At 36.5% G+C, this 22,979-nt stretch overlaps 1 protein-coding gene and 1 pseudogene across 2 annotated transcripts; both read left to right on the forward strand.

Annotated features, from left to right (window-relative positions):
- The first annotated feature begins 2,701 nt into the window (after positions 1–2,701).
- Positions 2,702–3,849, forward strand: LOC143541289 (uncharacterized; annotated as a pseudogene).
- Positions 3,850–10,323: 6,474 nt separating this feature from the next.
- LOC143541267 (exocyst complex component SEC5A-like) lies at positions 10,324–22,929 on the forward strand. 2 transcript variants are annotated; one of them, XM_077034144.1, is made up of 21 exons: positions 10,324–10,751; positions 10,851–11,002; positions 11,173–11,261; positions 12,681–12,875; positions 12,954–13,078; positions 13,161–13,319; positions 13,472–13,576; positions 13,847–13,921; positions 14,007–14,144; positions 14,222–14,383; positions 14,504–14,602; positions 14,741–14,867; positions 14,950–15,160; positions 15,333–15,445; positions 15,523–15,742; positions 21,246–21,339; positions 21,758–21,835; positions 21,932–21,988; positions 22,058–22,207; positions 22,370–22,534; positions 22,664–22,929. In XM_077034144.1, the coding sequence occupies exons 1-21, from the start codon at positions 10,416–10,418 to the stop codon at positions 22,871–22,873; spliced, it is 3,060 nt and encodes a 1,019-aa protein (XP_076890259.1). In that variant the 5' UTR covers positions 10,324–10,415; the 3' UTR covers positions 22,874–22,929. The 2 variants fall into 2 exon arrangements, with proteins under 2 accessions (XP_076890259.1, XP_076890260.1); XM_077034145.1 differs by having other exon boundaries at positions 14,516–14,602.
- The last annotated feature ends 50 nt before the right edge of the window (positions 22,930–22,979 follow it).

A 22,979-nucleotide genomic window follows, 5' to 3' on the forward strand; every position in this document is an offset into this window, starting at 1 on the left:
GTTAATAGCATACTTGTGGTTAATGTAGCAAAAGTATGAGAACAATAAACACAATGTATGGTATCAATCAAATGAACTAAAGGTTGAATATATTTAGCCCGATTATTTATAAAGTGTTTCAAGTTACCATTACTTAACATTATACCTGTATAGGTAGTCTCACTCATGCTTAAAGCTTTATCCAAGCTCCATAGTCCCAAACATAGAGCTAGCAATCCTCCTAGAGTTAGTAGCCAGATTTAAGCCATGACATTTATCTTTAGCATCCTTTTCTATATTAAATTATTTTACTTTTAATTCTTTAATCCACCATTATGAAAAGGAGTACCAAGACGACCATCAATACGTCGCATTTTCTCTATGTATGCACTCGTTGTCCATATCATAGGTTTTGACCACTTTCGTAGGTATCCTTAATTATCATGTTTCGACTTTATCTCAATGAACTCTTCTAGTTTCTCGAAGGAAGGGTAGGCTCCTCCGCTCCTTTGACTTCGCCTACTGCCTAAGGGCTCCTTGCGAGAAGGCGAAGAGACCCCTTTAACTAATTGCAGTCAACTCACGGCAGAAATATTACAATGGGAACTCGGTTGGTATCAGTTTGGTTCATTATGGTACCCGCATTTACTGTAGTAACTTATGTGCGTAAACAAATGAAAATATAGATAAAAATATTCCTAGAATGCCAATTGTATTACACGACACTACTAGAAAATTGAGCAATTGCTACCAAAATTTGCAACCGTAGAAAACGGTAGTAATTTTAGCGACCGATTTAGCAAATTTGCTACCGAAAAGCGTAGTTACTTGACACGGTTAGCGGAATTTTTGCAACAGTTTTTTTTTCGGTGGCTAGGCAGTCGGAGTTTTTGCAACCGGAGGCTAGGCGGTCTGAATTTTTGCAACGGTGACTAGTGGTCGGAGTTTTTGCAACCGCGGAGTTTTTTGCAACCGGTGGCTAGGTGGTCGGAGTTTTTGCAACCGAATGTAGACGGTCGGAAATTTTGCAACAATGACTAGACGGTCAGAGTTTTCATTTATTTTAAACGGTCGGGAGTTTTTACAAATGGTAGTTTCGATTTGCGACCGTCTTAGCGGTAGCAATAACTTATTAATTACAATACTATCAGCCCAACATGAAGTCGAACTCATGGTACAATTAAAACGTCAGTTCCTTATTATTTCCTCTTCACCCTTATCAATTTCATTCCAACACTTCCATTCCAATCCCAATTGCTACTCTCAATTTCTCCCTCGTCTCTAAAACCCTAACCCAATTTAACCCGGGTTCGGACCCTGCGGCCAAGCAGTCGATGGGGATTACTCGTCAAAGAGGAGCAGCAGCAGTGAACCCACAGCTTCTTCATCTTCATCGCCAGATCCCTCGCCATCTATCCATGCTCTCGATTCAACATTAGAGCTTCTTCATCTTCATCTGTAATTATTCGAACCCTAATTTTCATCTGTACTCTTATTTCTTCCTATTTTTCGTCATCGTTATTCTATAAACCCTAATTCATTAATTATTCGATTCGATACTTTATTTTGGTGAAATTGAAGCTTCGTGTGTGTAGGAGTTTGAATATAATGGTGATTAGATACGATTGATACGTTGGACCTGCATATGCTATCAGTGAAAGAGTTTGAATATAATGGTGATTAGATACGATTGAAGATTCTTCTTTCTGTCGTTCGAGTTCTTGCTAGGGTTTCCAGTTCACTGTAGTGCAATTAAGGTAAACATTATTTTAGGTTTTTTTATCTTCTAATTTCATTTTAATTTCTGACTAGCTAACGATTTAGTTTCAGATTTACGTTAGGTTTGCTGATTAGGTCAAATGTCTTAGGTTTTAATTTGATTTCTTCATAATAATCCAGATTGATTAGCTTCATAAGCATTATTTTCTGATTTGGTCCTGTTTTTTTGTTGAAATTAGGTCACATATATTCAAGCTCGCAGTAGGTATCCGGCCATTTAAGACGAGGCTGAGCGATGGAGGAAGATGATGACACATATGAAGGCGTTGTGATGTATCATGGCATAATCCCGGAAAGACGCCGGAGCAGGTTAGGGCTCACTACGAGGTGTTATGGGTAATTTTTGTTACGGATTTTATGTAGTTGAAATTTTAAGTTATAGATCTTGCGAATTGGATTATTTTTTACCTAGATCTTATCGATTTGGTATATAATTGTTTGCTTTGAACTTCACTTTGTTATCTTTTGGATTAAATTTGTGCTTACTAGTAGTAGGAATTGAATTGTTATGAATGCTCTTAGAGGAATAATATCAAACAGTTTGATAGCTGTTTATGTAATCGTTCGTGTGGTTTTGTAGTACTAGTTAAGGAATTAATCTTTAAGAATCAGAAGTTTGCATGTGTTTGAGTGTAAATCGTTTGTGTGGTTTTCGTATTGTGTAACGATGACTCGTAGTTTAAGTTACGGTAGCTGTTATAGATAGTTAGATGTAATCGGTTTGATAATCTAAGCTTGAATTTGAGTTTTCGGCTATGCGTCTGTTAATATTTTAGTTGGTTAAAGAAGACAATAACAAGTTTATTTTTTTGTTTGTGTTCTGAATTTTAACTTTGAGGCACTAGCACACATGCTAAAAGGCTGGTACACTGAAGATTCCAATAACACGTTCATAGTTTATCGCTTCGTTAATGAGTTGTTATTGCTTTAGCAGTGATAACTATTACTTAAGCTATCTTCTTTGTTGATTATAATAATTTCTACTGAAATAGATGAGCCCAAAGTAGCAGAAAAGACAAAGGGTAAGGCGAAAATTCGAGGAAAAAAAGCTCTTGCTGACATCAGCAACATGTCACGAGGATCTACAGGTTTAAACCAGGATTACAATTCAGGGCCAAGTTTAGATGATTTAAGAAAGCATATTGAGTAGCTTCAACAGGTACATCTTGTTTATGGTGACATCCCATGCTTTTATTGGAATATTAGTCTATGGTGTAATTAGTTTCCACATCAGCATCTATTTATCTTAACAGGGTCAATATTTTATATTTTCACTTGTAGCACAATAAGGTGACTGAACCAGTGGAGACAGAAGTTCGTACCGTAGCAGAAGGTGATGATGACAAACACGTTACTAACAGCAGCAGAGAGATATCCAAAGGTGTGTGTTTATTTATCTTTGAATCTTTTCTCATTTACTTTTTTAACATGCTGATTGTTGATTTTACCAGTAAACAATTCAACAGTTCAAGATAATGACAAGGGTAAATCCAAAAGGCTCCAAAAAAGAAGGCAATCTGCAAAGTTTAAAGTTGAAGACTCACTGAACATGAACGATATCGATGATGTTACCCCATGTTCATTACCTGTTGATGGTCATGATCATGATGATGGTAAAATGAAAGTGAATGATTCAACAGTTCAAGATAATGACAAGGGTAAATCCAAAAGGCTCCAAAAAAGAAGGCAATCTGCAAAGTTTAAAGTTGAAGACTCACTGAACATGAACGATATCGATGATGTTACCCCATGTTCATTACCTGTTGATGGTCATGATCATGATGATGGTAAAATGAAAGTGAATGATTCTAATTTTGGGACTTCATCGTCATCTAAAATGGAAGATAAAGGTGATTCTTCTCAAGACTCAAGAAAAACATCTCTTTCAAGGCCGATACGTGTATCAGCCAAGAAAGTTCAGTGTTATGAAGTGTTATATCCCATAAAGTGCTCAAGAAAATTCATATGTTAAAACTTTTCTCAAGTTAATCTTCTAACTTTTCTAATGACTGATTTTGTTTAAATCTCTTGTGTAGATTCCGAAAACTATTTATGCAACGACTGGAAGCAAGAGATGTTAACATCCTCTGACCTCCGAGTATGGTTTATATGTATTTCATCAAATACCGCAGTCGATTTTCCTGTCTATTTATGTGCAGGAACTTGTTAAAGGTACTTTAATTTTGCCTTACTTTAGTTACTCTTGGTGAGATTAAGTTGCCAAGTTTTTTATACAAGGTTTCATGATTATACTGTTATTGATTCTTCATTATGTATATTAGGAAATTTGAAGAGGTTTAATCATGGTTGCAGATATTTAATCCGATCCATGTGGTATGCAATGGGCTGATATTCAGAAGTATGCTATTTTTGGTTTTTGATGTGTATAATAGCTAGAATAACATGTTTTTTTATCGGTTATAGAATTTGAATAACATTATTTGTAGATATATTTGTGTTTGCATCTATATTTATATGATTTTGTAAATATATGTGTGTGTGTAAATATTGGGCAGAAGTAGTTGGAAGATTTGCGACAGCAATAATGATCAGAATATTTGCGACAGTGGGCAGAAGTAGTCGCAAATCTTGCGACCGCAGTCTTGGTCACAAGATTTGCGATCGCAACAAGGGTTGGAAAATTTGCAACCGCTACAGGGATCAGAAGATTTGCGACGGGCAGAAATGATTGCAAGATTTGCGACAGCAGAAGTGGTTGCAAGGTTTGTGACCGCAACAGTGAAAATGGTCGCAACATAGCAGTTGCGACCTGTGTTTTTTCGACAGCATTTTTGGTTGCAAAATGGTCGCAACAGAGCTATTGCAACCGTTTTCCGACCGAAAAGATCGTTGCAAATGCCTATTTTTCTTGTAGTGCGAGTAGAATAAGGGAAAATAATAATAAAGAAAATTTTGTTTAATTGTGCAAGTTATGTGTGTGTGTGTGTCGTGAACGGACAAAGGTGAAATAAGAAAAGCGAATAAAACTAGACTGGGTTACAGAAATGTGGCAAACGGCAGTGAAAACATATTGTGGATGCCTAGAAACGTGCAACGCGACACCCAAGATACTCTTTTATTAGAGTAAATAGATTGTTGTGGCAAAAGTGAGAAAAACTAAACTTTAGCGGCGATAAAAAAATTACTATTAATATATTTTACATTAAGAAAAGCTAAAGACATATGTTATAAATTAAACTTTACTATTCAGGTGTAGGGTATTCAACGAATTAAATTTCAAATATTTCGAATTCATTTGAATCGAAGTATTTCAATTTTGAAATTTTGAAGCTGGATTTGAATTTGAAATAGATTCAACAAATTCGATTCGAATTCATAATAGTTAATTCGATTTGATTCGAAAATGAAGTTCGAATCGAATTCGAATCTATAAGGCCAATATTTGTGACTTGCAATATCAAATTACGAAACTGTTAATTATATTATGGTCAAGAAAATATTTAAAGTTGGCGAGAAATCCGGACACGATACGAGAGCTTCGGTGCACGCGTTTAGCTTCAACGGGAGATCTTCTAGTTTATTTGTATTATTTAGCTATAACATGTCTTTGCATGTCATGTTTATGGTGTGTGTTGTATGTTGTAAATCACCAAACAATGGGAGCTCACTTTGGGTGAGTCGGCTTTGTTTAATATATCAAATCTTTTAACTAACAACGAGATTGTTCACTATTCATATTATCTTTATATTTGTGTTCGATCGTTTGACTTACTGCACCTGTCTCGACACGTTTATCGAGAGCAAAACCGTTCGGTGGTCGTTTTGGGACCTACAAAATTGATTCGAATTCAGTTAAAAATTATATTTCAAATTCAACACCACTATAAATTTGAGTTTTTTAACAACAAAAAGTATATGTCTATAGAACAAATAAATCATTTAAAGTTATCAATGTCCAATAACATTAATTAATAACCAAAATGATGAACTTTCTATTTTATTCTTTATAACTCAAAAGATTTATGTTGTTTATCTTTTCATAAGTATGTATATATATAATAAAAATAAAATGTATAATATGTAGTTTATGAATTTCGAATTTTGTACTCGATTCAAAATTTGATTACTACAATCGAGTTCGAACTGAATCAAATTCGAATGACTGAAAATCGAATTCGAACGGTCAAATTCGAATGCGAGTCGAGTAGAATTCAATTTCGAGCTATTTGAGTCCGATTCGAATACTGAACACCCCTGTTCAGGTGTAGGTTATTTTGTTAATGTATTGTCTGTTAAGTTAAAACCAAAGAAATAAGGGTTAAGATGTGATGTTTAGTAAAATGAGGTGTTATATTATTTAACATTTAGCCATAAATAGTAAATAAGGCATGCAAATCAAAAGTTAAAATTGCATCGTGGAATTCTTCAACGGGAAATTTGGGAATTTGTTCTCACGACTTTCGACCTCAAGTTACCATCGTCCTCCTATTTTCTGGTTAAGTGTCGTTCTTGTCGTTTCAAGCCCAACGTGGCACAACCATCTTGGTCTGGTGATTTGAAGATTGAGCATACTGCGCACCATTACGTTTTAACGCGATCGCTGTATACTCTTGGTGTTCATCTGCCACGTACAGTGATATCTTTGTTCTCAAATAAGGTAATCAAACAAGTTGAAAACAAAGATTTCTATACGACAATATATATGTAGATTATAGAATTCTGATCTAATAATATACCCATGATTATTGGTGAGGGAAAGGGGCTAATGAAAAAAGTTGAAAACATACACTGAACCGATTTGTGTGCTTATGCGATGTCAACAAACTATGTTAGAAATCTGTGTATTAGGTTGTTTGAATAATAGAACCCGACATTTAGGTTGAATTGTTGAAATCAATTTTTTTTTACTAAGTTGTAAATTTATATATTATGAAGAGCTTAAAGATGAAATAATATAAGGGAGTGAATAGTTAATAATCTGATAATAACACCTAAAATAGTATCAACAAGTATCTCAGTTGGAGACAACTTATGTGTATTCTTATGTTTTTTTTGGTTATTTTTAATTCTGTTGTTATATGGTCGTTGATTTTTGAGTTAACATTTTTTTTTCATTAATAAGTTTTTTTTTTCAACTTTAAATGTTTTTTTCTTACACATATAAACACAAACCGAGCCACATCTGAATAATGGGTAAGAGAGCAACAAGCTGCACCACTATCCCATTTTGAATCGCAATGCTTATTCTACTAAATATCAATCATTGGTTCCTCGGGCTCTGTGAGTCACTGTGGACTTCTGCACCCGCTCCAAAAAGCGAACTGCCTCGGGAACTAGGGATCCAAATTTGTCGGAGGCAAATGGAATGAACACGTGTTGATTATCCAAGCACGTTGCCTCATGCTTAGCAACCTTCCTAGACTCCGCCCTCAAAACCGCATGTCTCAAAACGAAACCACTGTCTCCCAGCCCCACCAATGGGACACCCCAGTGAGGTCGACACACGCATGCTTACCCTTTGCCCAGCCAAACACAAGAACGTCCACAAGACGCATGGTAGATCTTCCCTCTCGCGGATCAGTCAGAAAGTTAACAGGTCCTCTTTCTTGGCTGAGATTCCAGCACGCCTAAGCACAACCCATAAGACATCTAACACAGTCGTGATGATACTTGAATCGCGGCAATTCCTTACAGTGGAGGGCATGCTCACCAAATCTATCCAAACATGTTTTTTTTACAAATGGGGCATGATTCGTCTGGAGGGAAAAGAGGAATCATAAGCCGGTATTTAAGGATGACTCTGTATTCAACTGCCGACATTTGTTGCCCAAGACCTTCAATGGGCACAATAGTCAAAAAATCATGGGCATGATCCCTCTTGAGACAAGCAAAAGTTGCCTTTTGTCTCGGGGTCATATCGAATCGCTCCTCCAAGTCATATACGTGTTTACCATAAAAAGCACTCGCCAAGGTTTGTTAAGGTTTCTTGGGGGCGGTCTCCTTATCAGTAAAACCGCCTAGATCAAGGTCCGGGAGAGTTATTCCAATATTACCAAGTGCAAGGGAGTAGTCAGGATCTACCCTCATAATACCAGCGCTTCGCAAGATGTGGTCCTGCAATTTCTACGACTGGCCCTTGAAGCCACAAAGGCATATGCGGAGACATCCTCCGCCGAGAAAATTCCTAAGCCTCCGCAACGCATAGGGAAGGAAGCCAACCTCCACTGGAGGTCCCAAAATGTGGTCCTCCACACACAACAATATCTTCAATTGCCCCCCGAATGCCCGCATCAAAGATGGACACAACCTCTTTGACATGTTCAAGTTGACAGGTCTGAGCCCAAACACTAACTTAGCAACCCCTATGCACGAGTGCAACAAAATGAGCTCACTTTAGGGGTCCGTCAGGTTCGGCAGACGTATAATAAGTTCAACCGTCCTCAAAGCTCTTTTAGTTGCCAAAGACCGAATAAACCCTGCATCCCGACTAACCACTCCCCCAGGAGTTTAACTTCCCTCACAGGCCAGCTAATATCTCTAGGGAATAAGTCCGGCACTTTCTTCAAACAATTGCATGATGGCCAAAAATTCTCGATTTTCCGAGTATTAAGCCTAAGCCCCATAGACGCCCCCCCCCCCTAAGCGAATAATGCCCAACGACCTATCAACCTCCTCAGTGTTACCAATGATAGTGTCATCGTCTAAATACCAAGCATGGAAGGGCAAGGAACAAGTCCCCTGCACACTAAGGATGAGTGGATAGAGGACCAACGCAAAAAGAAGAAGGCCAAGGGGGTCCCCTTGCTGCACCCCCAGTAAAAGCCCCAATATTAATAGTTAATCGATCAACATTAGTAGAGGTTGTTTCTTAGACCCCTTACAAGATATATGTGTATTTCATTAAAAGGTGTTTCGAGTACTGCTATGACATGAGCAAGTTATAAGTGTGAAACATGAAGAATGCCGTGCCAAAAATTTCAGCATTGTCATTTGTCATGTTCTTTCTGCATAATTCAATTCAAAAGTAATGTGAAAGAGATTAAAGTTGTACTCGCTAACTGTCGTAAGTTTTTACAATTCGCGTATGTTTCAAATATAAGAACCTTGTGTTCCCGAGTTTCATTTAACGAAGGAAGAGAAAGAATTATTAAAGATTTCAAAGAAAAAAGTTCCATAGCTTTTTTAATCGAAAGAATCAAGGAGAGAAAAGAAGAGAATTTGATGGAAATGTTTATTTCCTTCATTCCAAATCCTTCTAAATTTGAGAGATTTGGAAGTAAAAGTTTTTAAACATATAAAATCTCTTTTACTTTTCCTTCCATTCCCTTCGAACTCAAGAACACCGTAGGTAATTAAATCTTTCCATTCCACTCCCATTTTTTATCTGCTTAATTCTTAACAAGTATTTCTACCCGTGTGTTATGGCGGGCACGCAACGGGAAGACGGTCGGTTTCGGTACGATTCATTACAGTAAAAGTTTTGTGACAAAAGTTTCATTACCAAAGTTAAGGGGCTAGAATGTAAATGTGAAACTAAAACTAATGAGACAAAAAGTATATACGTAAAAGTAAAACTTTTGTGACGAAAGTCTAATAAACCAAAGTTAATAAACAAAGTTGAAGGTCAAAAAATAAATATGCGAAAGTTTGGGGCAAAAGTCTAACAAAGAGAGAGAGAGAGGCTTTTGTAACCGATGGGCCACATTGGTGAGGAATTTTTAATGGTTATTATTCAAATGTAGGTAACGTACGTGTTTCACATTAATTTTCCAGTTATCACATAATCATTATCAGACTATAAGCCTTAAGTCATATTACAATTCCTCAAAGATATGTGATTCTAATTAGAGAAGAAGATTAGAATTTTGTTGCATATAGCCATATAGTGATGACCGCCTACTACGGGCAGCTGCGATTGATCTCGATCAGAAATGTGGTTCTTGGTGATCAGAATATTACAATGAAGGGGAGAATCCAATTTGTTTAATTGTTTTTCAACGTTCGATTTTGGGCAATCGCTACAATATCCGGAGATTGGTCTTATAACAGTGGAGAAGCATGGATGTAGCTTAGTGGTGCTGCCCCTCATTACTTTGCAAGATAGTTGATTGATATCAGCTTGCAATCTGAACTTATCAATTATTGAAACATGATGAAGAAAACAACACCGGATGGTTGGAAACCGAAAAAAATATTTATGAACGGATAGACAATCGTGCTTATAAGTTATAACGTGAAAGAAACAGCAGAGAAATATTCGTCCATTGGAGAGTAAAATTACAACGGCCACTTACATTGCGTAAATATACATACAATCCAAACCTTAAAGCCCCATGAACATACTACTGAATGGTGGTGGCTTGATTTTTCAGGCAATACTGCATGATCATTCGCTGTCTCGTTAAAAGCTTACTAAGAAAGCCTAGTGGATTAAAACTTCGTTTAATATGAGTTTTGATAAGAAATCTGTCATATGTGATATGAAATATAAACTCTGCTTATGATCTGTAATGTAATCCGTTAATCGATTATTCATTAATCTATTATATTATTATGAGCATATGTATTTCGGTTTTGGGTGTTTTTGTTATTTGACATCCATTAATCTGTTTTGTCGTATTCAGGGCAGCTCTAGATTTGAAACGTCGAGTTTTCCTTGTTGAATTTGAGAAGTTCTAATCCGAAAAGAAACAAAAATGAGCGACAACGATGAGGAAGAGGTACCAAAACGAGCGAAAGGTAAATCTCGTAAGTCTATGGCAAAAAAACCTGTAGTTAATTTCATGCAAACGCTTGGGAAAGGAATACCTAAAAAGAGCCGTAAGAAGGCTAACAAGCGTAGGATTGCCGCGGAGGAATCTGATGACTCCGATGAAGAGGAGGAGGGGGAGGAAGAGGTTGAAATGCTTAGCATATCATCCGGGGATGAAGATGCTGCTATTGATTCGAAGGCCGGACCAAATAAGGAGGAGGTTGAGAAACTCCCCGAAGGGGTAGAACCTACTAAATGGAAGCAAGTAAATGAAAATGAGGTACCATATGTAATCCATATATATGTGCTTAACAGTTATAATTTCATGTCTCTCTTTCTTTAGTGTAAATGTTTATTTTTGGAAATGGTCTTGTTGCAGCTTGCTCAAAGGGTGCGTGCGATGAGGGAGTCAAAAGCAGTTCCGGCTCCAGTAGTTGTGGTTCAAAAAATAGAGAGGAAAAAAACACAGGGGCTCAACAATTTACAGTCCTTGCCACGTGGCATGGAATGCATAGATCCTTTAGGACTCGGGTAGAGCAATTTTCTCTACCTTTAATTTATTCCTATTTTGTTATGATTTTCAGAATTGGATTTTATTTATCCCAAACTTTTTTGGATTATAGTTCTTGACATTGTCCATCTGCACATGATATGTTGATTTCATGTTTTTATTAACTAATGTAACTTTTTCTTTTTGCTAGAATTATAAGCAGCAGAACAATGAGGTTGATTACTGAACGTTCGGCAACTGATCCTTCCACTAATGAAGTAGTGGATGCAGACCTTAGAGGTATTCATCCTCCAAGAAATAGATTTTCATATGAAAGTTCATTGGATCTGCATTTACTTTTCATTTTTGGTACATCTTGAAGCATTAGTTGTATGTTTTGCATATTTTAACAAGTGAAACATACGCTCTACCAAGAATCTCGAACACTATATTTTATTTAGAAGGTGAAGAAGAGAAAGAAAAGGATAAATTTAACAGGCAATATTGTTTAGATTTATAGATTACACCGAAAGATATTCGTTAAATCTTCTTAAAGAATTCTAATCTTGATATGTGAAGAGGTAGGTCCCCGCAAAGCCCAGTTGGACCCGCAAGACACCTTGAAGAGGTACGTCTGCGCATAGACCAGCTGGTTCCGCAGGACCCACCATGCTCAGAGAGAAGACCTTACACGCAGTAAGCCAGCTGTTCCCGCAGAAAAGCCTCCCTTGGTACAGTACCCTGTCTGTTCCCGCAGCTATGGGTACAAGCCAAGAAGGAAGGCTACCCGCACTAACAGTAAGGCTACACGCATAAGGCACTAACTCTTATACTTTAGTAATGTCACCTGAAGAAGGAATGAGCAAGGCGGGAATATTACCGCCCAAAAGAGCCAGTCCGTACGCTTCTGGAAGATCTTTTGTACTATACCTGCCAAGGTATGGACAAAATAGACAAGATCTGACCAAAGCAGCCCATGAATCAATCACAGGGTGACAGCTCACCGACAATAGTACGAGGAGGAGCACGCTCCAGTACAAAATGTCACTATCAGCCGCTGCCTACCCACCAACTCCCATCGTGGCACGTACATAGCCCGTAGTTGGTGGAAAAGGAATATTATACAGCTGGCCGTACCTGCTTGGAAACCTACCTTCGGCTATGAATACTCCAACACCTTGGAACGGTATCATCATCTCATATTATCTTATCTTCTCTCTAGCTATTTCTCTCAATATACACTTATATTCAAAGCAATCTAGTCTGATTCTCACGCCGGAGGGTGGTCACAAGGAGGAACCCCCCCCCCCCCCCTTCTCAGTGACGAGCTCACGGTGTCTGTTTTGCAGGTCAAGAAGAATAACCATCTTTGCCGGACCTAACCCTCGTGTGAAACATCTACTTAACCCTAAGATTATCCGTAATCTGCCGGGGTCTTTTAGTGTTTCTTCAATATGTTTCTAGGGTCCTGAATTGGATATGTTTCTTTGAATGAGAAATTTTTGTGAAACAGTCATAAATTGGAAACAATTAACATGTAACTTAGTGGCATTAGAACTTCTAGCAATGTTGATAATATTTGGAACCCTTTGACTTAACAGTAGATAGTAGAATCACTTTGCATTTATGTCATCTTGTATACATTTATGAGAAGTAATATTTTTCATGTAGTTTTAGTCAAAATTATGTACTCCTAATACTAATACCGGGTTGTTGCAGAGAGGTTAACGTTTTTCTCGGAGAGGTTTGATCCAATATTATTCATTAGTCGCATACACCAATTTACTAGCGCAGCAGACTTGGAGGCTGGCACTGTGGCTTTAAAAACTGACCTCAAAGGATGGACTCAGCAGAGAAAACAACTGGTCAAAGAAAATTTTGACTGCTTTGTCTCTTGCAAGACCACTATTGATGGTAATAACTTTTAATGGGTTGATTCAGGTTATGTTTTTAAGGTGAAAAAGTTTAGATTTTAATGTATTAACAATACAGATATCGAGTCAAAACTCAAAAGGATGGAAGATGATCCTGAAGGTGGAAGCTCGCATTTAGATACTTGTATCCAAGGAATCAATTCAATGGCTAACCGCGCTTTTGAACCACTACTTGAAAGACAGGTTGGTTTAGGCTTAAAGTTATGAAAGATTCATTATTTATATATGATTTTAAATAAATCAATGAAGATCTTTTTTTAATAAGGCTCAAGCAGAGAAAATCAGGGCTGTTCAAGGAACGCTTCAGAGGTTCCGCACTTTATTCAATTTGCCAAGTACCATCCGTGCAAATATTCGTAAGGGGGAATATGACTTGGCGGTTAGAGAATACAGGAAAGCAAACTCAATTGTTCTTCCTTCTCATGTACATATCCCTTAACTTCTTTTTTTTTTTTTGGAAAATAGCATTTAGTCTTTAATTTAATATTCACTGTCGTCTTTTGAGCTACATAACTATTTTACATCGGCAGGAAACCAAGTATTTCCAAACAGACCGATTAATTTTATAAGTTTCAGGCTGGAATACTCAAACGCGTCATTGAGGAAGTTGAGAAGGTAATGCTTGACTTTAAAGGCATGCTTTACGAGTGGATGGAAGATCCGCACATAGATCTAACAAATGTAAGCCTTCCTCATGGATTATTCTTTTGGGTTTCATGCATTAACTTTATTAACAAAAAAACTGTTTTTGGATGATAAACGATTTCACAAGCTACTTATTCTAATAGAATTGTACGCCAATGTATTTTGATGTAAGAATCGGGTCAACTAATGTTTCCTATCTAATCAATTCTGCTGTCATCTGATGCTAATGTTTTTAGGATTTTTCCAAGCACTTAGAATATTATTAGTTTATTCCATGGTTTGAACAAAAACTACAACTTTTTGTAGCTTGAAAATGCTGTGAGGCTTTTGTTGGAGCTGGAACCCGAGTCGGATCCTGTAAGGCGATATTTCAGCATACAGGTGAGAGGACCGGTGATTGGCGATGTGAAATTGAGTTATCTTAACAAGACAATAGACTAATATCTAAGTAACTTTTGATTATCAGAACTACAGGATTCAGTGTTCACTTGAGAAGTGCACATTAGATCATGAAGCAAGGATGGAAAGCTTACGAAATAAGTTACAGGAAAGAGCAATGTTAGATGAAAATTGGAAGAAAATTCAGCAAGACCTACATGAATCAGTTAACTTCCTTATCTATTTCCAAACAACTGCCAAAATTTTTGGAGAAATAATATATTAAAGCTTTTTGTTGTGTAGGTGGATGTCAGTATGCTACATTCACAACCAATTGATTCTGGTGCGGAAGAACTCGATGCACTTAGGGGAAGGTATATACGAAGATTAACAGCTGTAATTATCCAACTTATACCACCTTTCTGGAAAGTCGCACTTTCGGTTTCAAGTGGAAAATTTGGAAAGGTAAAAGCTTCAAACCTAAATTATTAAAATAATAATGGAACTTTTTATAAGAAACTAATTAAGAGGTTGTAAGCATTTGAAAATGTTCAAATATTTGTGTTTCAATTTTGTGCTGAACAGAGTAAAAGTGAGGAAAAAGGACAAGGAAGATATTTTGGTCATTCTCTTGAAGTTGTGACTGGAATGATACATGATATTATATCAGCATATGAATCCAAGGTACAAGAAACTTCTGCAAATCATTGTCACATTTACCGTCTTTGACATGAAGTTGAGATAAAGATAATAGTTTTGCGTTTTCTATTTGTATTATGTATGAATCACTTTTTACCAACCAAAACATGTTTGAATGTTCAGGTCCAAAACACACTTCTTGAACTAGAAGAGTCAAATGTTATTTGCCCATATATGACTGATGCATTAATGGATATATCTAAAGCATGTCACACTTTTGATGCAAAGGAAGCAGCACCAACAATTGCAGGTACTTCAACTTTTGGTCTTCCACCTTGTCATCCATCAGATATAAAAACACACTTAGTGCTAACAACATTTGATGATTCCAGTTGAAGCACTGCGGGCGCTTCTGTTCGAGAGCACAAAACTTTATATAATAAAGCTTTGTTCATGGATGAGGGCTTCAATTGATGAGAAATCAAAATATGAATCATGGGTCCCAGTAACTGTTTTTGAAAGGAACAAATCCCCGTATGCGATTTCTTCATTACCATTAGAGTTTCGTGAAGTTATGGTGTCCGCAATGGATCGGATTGAAGTGTAAGATCCTATATTTTGTTGTAGATTTGTAATATGTGGCAAGATATTATGCTTTATAACACTTCAAGAATTTTCATTTGATATATTTTCTTGTTTATCATATTCATGTAAAATCTAATACATGTCAAGATTGTACTTATAATCATGTCTCTTGGTAACTATTTTTTTCCAGAATGATTAAGTCGTTAAGAAATGAAGCTACATCTGAAGATACTGTTATGTTACTTCAAGAAGTTCAAGAATCTGTTAAGATTTCATTTTTTAACTGTCTGCTTGGTATTGCTGGTATGGAATGAAAAAATAACATGTTTTCAATTGTATTAGTTTCAGTCACTACTTAACATGCTTACTGTATGTATCAGGCGAAATGGAGCAGATTGGAGGGCAGATTGGTCAGATTAATAACAATTCGTCCTTTGAAAATGGATATTATTCTCATGATGAAGAAAATTTATTTCGCCCAGGAAGTATTACTGATCCACACCAACAACTGTTGATGGTTTTGAGTAACATTGGATTTTGCAAAGATGATCTTTTTAGTGAAATGTACAATAAGTACAAAGATATTTGTCTCAAGTCCAGGTATGTCAATTGACACTCTATTTTGTTTCTTTTCCAAAATTGTTAGAACATTAATATGGCTAATGTTAAGAGAAAAGACATGAATATTGGTTTATCAAGAAGCTGCAACATTTGGGGATTGTATTGAACAAGTGAGAACTGAACAAGATTGAGATAAAACACAAATTGTATTGCAAATCAGATACAATGATAACTGTTATCTGCAAGTGTTATCAATTAAGCGGAATTACAATTGATAAGAACTGATTATGAAGATCAACGAGACTACTAACAAAAGCTTAGGGTTTTCGATTAACAAGAAGAACTGATTACAATACAAAAGGAATGAATGAATATTATTCAGAAACAAGAAGTAATTGAATTGAATTAGTTACAAGCCCTAATTCCTATTTATAACAAACATCCTTAGGTCGTTATAAACTTCCAAGTCTTTTTACACCTTTTGTCCTTCAGGTTTCAGAAATGTCACAACTAGTCCCTCAACAATTGTTGACTATGTTTGACCAAGTTCATAATACTAACAATCTCCACCTTTATGACTTGGCTATAGGAATCACTAATCACCAACATGCAATAGATCTAAACATAGATCAAACTTTGCACCAGAAACCACTTTAGTCAACATATTTGCAGCATTGACTTCAGAATTCACCTTGTTGACTTCCACCTCCTTAGAGCCAATTATTTCTCTAATAAAATGTAACCTAACACTTATGTGTTTGGTTCTATCATGAAACACAGGGTTTTTCGACAGTTGTATAGCCCCTTGACTGTCACAACACACCATAGTTTTATCAACATTAAGTCTTAACTCAGCAACAAATCCTTTCAACCACATTGCTTCTTTGATTGCTTCAGTTAAAGCAATGTATTCTGATTCAGTTGTTGACAAAGCAACTATATGCTACAAACTTGACTTCCAACTCACTAAACTACCATACACCATGAAAGCATAACCAGTCACAGATCTTCCCCTATCCAAATCTTTAGCAAAGTCAGCATCTACATACCCCTTTATCATTGCTTCTGGACTTGGATCAATCCCAAAAACCAACCCCACCTGTTGACTTCCATTCAAGTATCTCATAATCCACTTGACAGCTTCGCAATGAGCCAAACCAGGACATGACAAAAATCTACTAACTAAACTTACAGCATAACCAAGATCAGGTCTAGTGCATACCATAAGGTACATTAGACAACCTACCACATTAGCATAAGGTAGTTTTTCCACTTTTACCCTTTCTTCTTCTGTACTTGGAGAATCACTTTTTGACAGTTTAAAGTGTGCACCCATAGGAGTAATCACAGCCTTACTAAGGTTCATTGAGAACTTTTCAAGTATCTTTTTTATATAAGACTCTTGTGATAGCTTTATGACCCTTTTACCCCTATCTCTTTTTATCTCCATTCCCAGTATTTTCTTTGCCTCTCCCAGTTCTTTCATCTCAAACTCTTTCATTAAAAGAGCTTTTGTGGCTGCAATCTCTTCTTTACTTTTGCAGGCCACCAACATATCATCCACATATAACAGCAGATACAACATGCTACCACAGTCACATTCTCTAAAGTATACACAAGTATCATAACTACTTCTAGAGATCCATGAGTAGTCATATACTCATCAAACCTAAGGTACCATTGTCTAGGCGACTGTTTGAGCCCATACAATGACCTTTTCAACAAACACACCTTATCCTTTTCCTCCTCAACCTCAAACCCAAGAGGTTGCTTCATATAAATCTTCTCTTCAAGATTACCATGCAAAAAAGCTGTTTTAACATCTAGTTGCTCAAGTTCCAAATCCTCACATGCCACTAATGACAATAATACCCTTATTGAAGTATGTTTAACAACCGGACTGAAAATTTCATTATAATCCACACCTTCTTTCTGTGTGAATCCCTTTGCAACTAACCTAGCCTTAAACCTTGGTGCTTCACTTTCCAGTCCTTCTTTAACCTTATAGATCCATTTACAATCTACAAGTTTCTTATCACTAGGCTTTTTACTAAAACCCAAGTTTCATTCTTTATAAGAGAATCCCTCTCTTCTCTCATGGCACTAATCCATTTATCCTTTTGCTTTGAATGAATTGCTTCCTTGTAAGTAATAGGTTCACAAACATCTTCACTTTCAGCAATTATTAAAGCAAACGCTGAGACATTCTCGACTGAATCATCTCCCTGTACCTACGAGGCTTTACTACTTGCCTTCTTGCTTTATCTCTTGCTAATTGGTAACTATTTGCTTCACATTCTTTATTAGCATGAGAATCAGCACCAATATCATCATCTTTTACCAACTTAGGAATTAACTCCACCTCAGTCTGACCAATTTTCCCTTGATCAGACTTGACTTTTTCTTTATTCAGAACATCTCTATACATCACATTTTCATTAAACACTACATCTCTACTAATGATCAACTTAGGGCTAACATCATCTAATCTCCACAACCTATATGCCTTAACACCTTCTGGATACCCCACAAATACACATTTGACTGCTCTAGGATCCAACTTATTTTGTTTCACATAAGCATATGCTAATGACCCAAAAACTCTTAAATGACTATAATCTGAACTCTTACCATACCACATTTCCATAGGCGATTTTAAACCTTCATTAGCAGTTGTTGGAGATCTATTCACTAAGTATGTTGCAATAGACACAACCTCTGCCCAAAATGTCTTAGGCAGCCCTGATTTTGACAACATGCATCTTACTTTGTCAAGTAGTGTCCTGTTCATTCTCTCTACCACACCATTTTGTTGTGGTGTTCCTGGAACAGATAAATGTCTTGAGATTCCATGATCCCTGCAATACTTATTAAACCATCCACTGCAGAACTCTAATCCATTGTCTGTTCTTAACTTCTTAATTCTTCTATCTGTTTGATTTTCAACCAGGGCTCTCCATTCTTTAAACTTGTCAAACACTTCATCTTTAGATTTTAACACATGCACCCATACCCTTCTTGAGTAATCATCAATAATACTCAAGAAGTATTTAGCTCCACCTAAAGATGTGACTTTAGCCGGCCCCCACAAATCAGCATGTATGTAATTTAAAATCCCTTTAGTACTATGTATCCCTTTAGTAAAACTTACTCTCTTTGCTTTACCAAGAACACAATGCTCACATTGTTCTAGATCACAATTACCCAACTTATCAATTGCCTGCTGTCTCTTTAATTCAGAGAGACCTTGATTACTTATATGACCCAGTCTATTATGCCATAATTCATCCATATTGACATCTCTACCCTCAGCTACAGACACAGATCCCTTCTCAGCTTCACCATCTAGTACATATATGTTAGTACCCTTTCTTGAACCAGATAATAATACTAAAGAACCATTGATTATTTGGCCTTACCATTTCTAAGATTAACTGTTAAACCTATACTCTCTAATGATCCTAGAGATATTAAGTTTCTTTTAAATCAGGAATGTACCTAACTTCTTTCAGTTTATACTTAGTACCATTTCCTAATCTTAGAACCACAGACCCAATTCCAATAATCTTGCATGGTGTATCATCACCTAACTGAACCATACCTTGTTCTTTAATCACTAGATCACTGAAAAAACCTTCATCTGGTGTCATATGATATGAGCATCCAAAATCCAAGTACTTCCTGAACCATCCTTTTCAGCCACCATTACATTACCAACATCAAACCCTTCTGATGATTCACCATCAGAAGTATACCATGAGTCTTTGATGAATTCATTTGTCCCATCTTTTTCTCTTTCTCAGGACAATCTCTTTTGAGATGCTTATCAGAATTACAGATATAGCATCTCCTCTTCACTTTGGACTTGGATCTTGCTTGTCCTTTGGATTTGAAAGACCTTTGATCAGATCTTCCTCTTGCAAACAACCTTCACCAGATTCCTCCTTACCAACTGACCTCTTCTTTAATTCTTTGGAATTTAGGGCTGCAAGAACTTCCTCCATTGTTAAAGTTTCTCTACAATACATCAAAGTATCCACAAAGTGTTCATATGATGAAGGTAGAGAAGTGAGGAATATAATAGCCTGATCTTCATCTTCCAACTCCACCTCTATATTTTCAAGATCTAATATGAGTTTATTAAACTCATCTATGTGATCCTCCAAAGACTTTCCATAATTCATATTGAAGGTGTATAATCTTTTCTTCGAATATAGTCTGTTCGCCAAAGACTTGGTCATATACAATGATTCAAGTTTTGACCAGACCCCGGTTGCCGTAATCTCCTTTGACACCTCCCTGAGAACTCGATCTCCTAGACTCAAGATTATAGCACTATGTGCCTTTTCCAAGATATCCTTCTTTTCCTTGTCGGTATAACTCTCTGGCATATTTGGTTCACCCAATAACGCATCAGAGATGCCCTGATAAACCAAAAGTGCCCTCATCTTAACTCTCCATAGCGAGAAATCATTCCGGCCATCAAACTTCTCAAGATCAAACTTCGTAGTAACCATCTCGGTAACAAGATCGTGAAATTGATTACACCGTCTTCACTAATCAAGAGCAACAAGGCTCTGATACCACTTGTTATCAATTAAGCGGAATTACAACTGATAAGAACTGATTATGAAGATCAACGAGACTACTAACAAAAGCTTAGGGTTTTTGATTAACAAGAAGAACTGATTACAATACAAAAGGAATGAATGAATATTATTCAGAAACAAGAAGTAATTGAATTGAATTAGTTACAAGCCCTAATTCCTCTTTATAACAAACATCCTTAGGTCGTTATAAACTTCCAAGTCTTTTTACACCTTTTGTCCTTCAGGTTTCAGAAATGTCACAACTAGTCCCTCAACAATTGTTGACTTTGTTTGACCAAGTTCATAATACTAACAGCAAGGGTTTCAAGATTGATGATCTGTATATACAATACGAATCATTGTGATTGAATCGACACGCCGATTCACACTAAACGCATACTAGGTGGCGTTAAACAAACCGCATACTAGCTAACTCTAAATGATGATGTTTAAAGTTATAAATACATTAATACCCTTGCTACATAATTAATAATACACATATAATAACACATTTTTCCTATGATAAATTATGATTAGATTCCAATTCATCCACTTTAATCATAAATTTATCTTAGGCCTTCATTGATCTTCAATTGACAGCTTTCTTTTCTTTGTTTCAAGATGTGTGATACGAACCTGGTTATTCAAGTTCCCACTTAAACCTAATTGACCAAAATATTGTAAGAAGACGAGTGGGAGAGATATCTTTCATTTCGATGAGAGAGCAATCCTCCAACGGTAACAAGACCTTATATCATCAATACAACAAGTACAAAAGTTTTGGAGTTTAGGAATTTTAAAAATATTGATAACAAGAATTAGTGTATTTGTAACAAAAGCCTAACAATGATTTATCTTGTAAATCAACCCTGTGTTGGTGTGCATGTGCGCATGCGCGTGTGTGCAATATTTATAGATATATAGTTAAAATGCATTAGTTCTTACAGAGGAAGGGAAGATGATGATGATGATAAGGACAGAGAAGAACTGACTGAGTGTTTTACTGCTGCCGAAGAGAAAGTCCTTTCAGAGTATACATTTGCAAAGGTATATAACAAGATATGACAATTGTTTCATGTGTGATTCAACTCAGAATCTAATTAGCAACTATTAAGTGCATTGAATTCTATATAATCTGGTAGAGGTGTCAAAATGTGCGGGTCAGATAAGCAGTCAAAGGTTGGGTTGGATTCGAATGAATTAATTACCTTCTTCTAAAAAGATTTTACCGACCAAGAAGTTATTAATCCATGAAACCTCCTAAATCATTTTATATTAAAAGTTGATTATTTTTAAAAACATTAATACTTGACAAAAGCTGTTTCTAACTACCTAAAACCAAGTAGATATGTGGCTAGACACTTAGTGTTGACCCTGTACTATTAGCTTTAAGGCGGCAATGTAATCGCGAAGGGCATCATGACATGGTGTAGGTTAATAAAGTGGGGTTACTGTGTTGTCTTAGGCACATTATGTTAGAAGCGGTGCTACAAACTACTTGCTAGATGCTGGACTACAATGGGGAGGAGCACCCGCAGTAAAAGTGAGCAACATATATTTTACTTCCTTAATCTTTATCAGTTATTAGTTATACGGCTAGCAGCAATTGCATGCTTCATTTATGTTCTGTTCCATGCAGGGTGTTCGTGATCCGGCTGTGGAATTAATGCATACTCTTGTCACTGTCCACGCCGAGGTATATTCTCTTCTATGCTAACATGTTATCACTCGTATTTTGTTACTGTTTACACATGAATGTTTGAAGGTGTTTGCTGGTTGTGAACCCTTGCTTGATAAGACCCTTGGGGTTCTCGTGGAAGGTCTAATTGACACGCTACTCAGCCTTTTTCATGAACATAAAGACACTAATCTTAAGTCATTGGATGCGAATGGTTACTGCCAACTCATGCTTGAGGTGAATCAACTTTATGCATGTAATCGTTGCCTCATTTTTATGTAATTTCATTTTGTTGACATTATGTTCTGTCATTTATATTTTTTCTTGATTGATAAATAGAGCTATACATTGTATCATAGTAGAAGAAATGATCATTTATGTGTGTGCGTGTGCGCGCAGCTTGAATACTTTGAAACGATATTAAATCAGTATTTCACGTCTGGTGCGGGTGAATCTCTCAAGTCTTTACAAGGGATTTTATTGGAGAAAGCCACCGAGAGCTGCTCGCAGATAAGTGATGATGATGACAAACAAGGAGGGGCTATATCACCAGATGACCTCATAGTAAGAACTGTTTGTACCTCTCTTTATAGTTTGACTTTTATCTAATGGCATAACATTCCATGATGCTATATATAATGACCATGAAAAATCATATGATTAAAATGTGTTTTTGTTGGTGTTTTTGGTTAGGCCCTAGCGCAACAATGCAGCACCGAGCTGCTACAATCTGAGCTTGAGAGGACTAGGATCAACACTGCATGTTTTATGGAGTCATTTCCATTAGAGTTTGCTCCAGAATCAGTCAAAGTTGCGTACGCTTCGTTTAGAGGGTCAATGGATGCTTCTGGTGGGTTATTCATGGCCCCACAAGGTGTCGGGTCAGCACAGAGATGGAGATGATTTTTGCATAAAACAAATAACACATGAGGTTATTGATATTTTTGTATCCTAGTTGTCTCTATAATATCACCTGATTTTTATGTTTTAAATTTTGTTTGTACATTCA

Source organism: Bidens hawaiensis, unplaced genomic scaffold, assembly GCF_021521415.1.
Source record: "Bidens hawaiensis isolate Kalapana, Puna unplaced genomic scaffold, B.hawaiensis_p1.1 tig00012479_1, whole genome shotgun sequence".
Taxonomy (NCBI): domain Eukaryota; kingdom Viridiplantae; phylum Streptophyta; class Magnoliopsida; order Asterales; family Asteraceae; genus Bidens; species Bidens hawaiensis.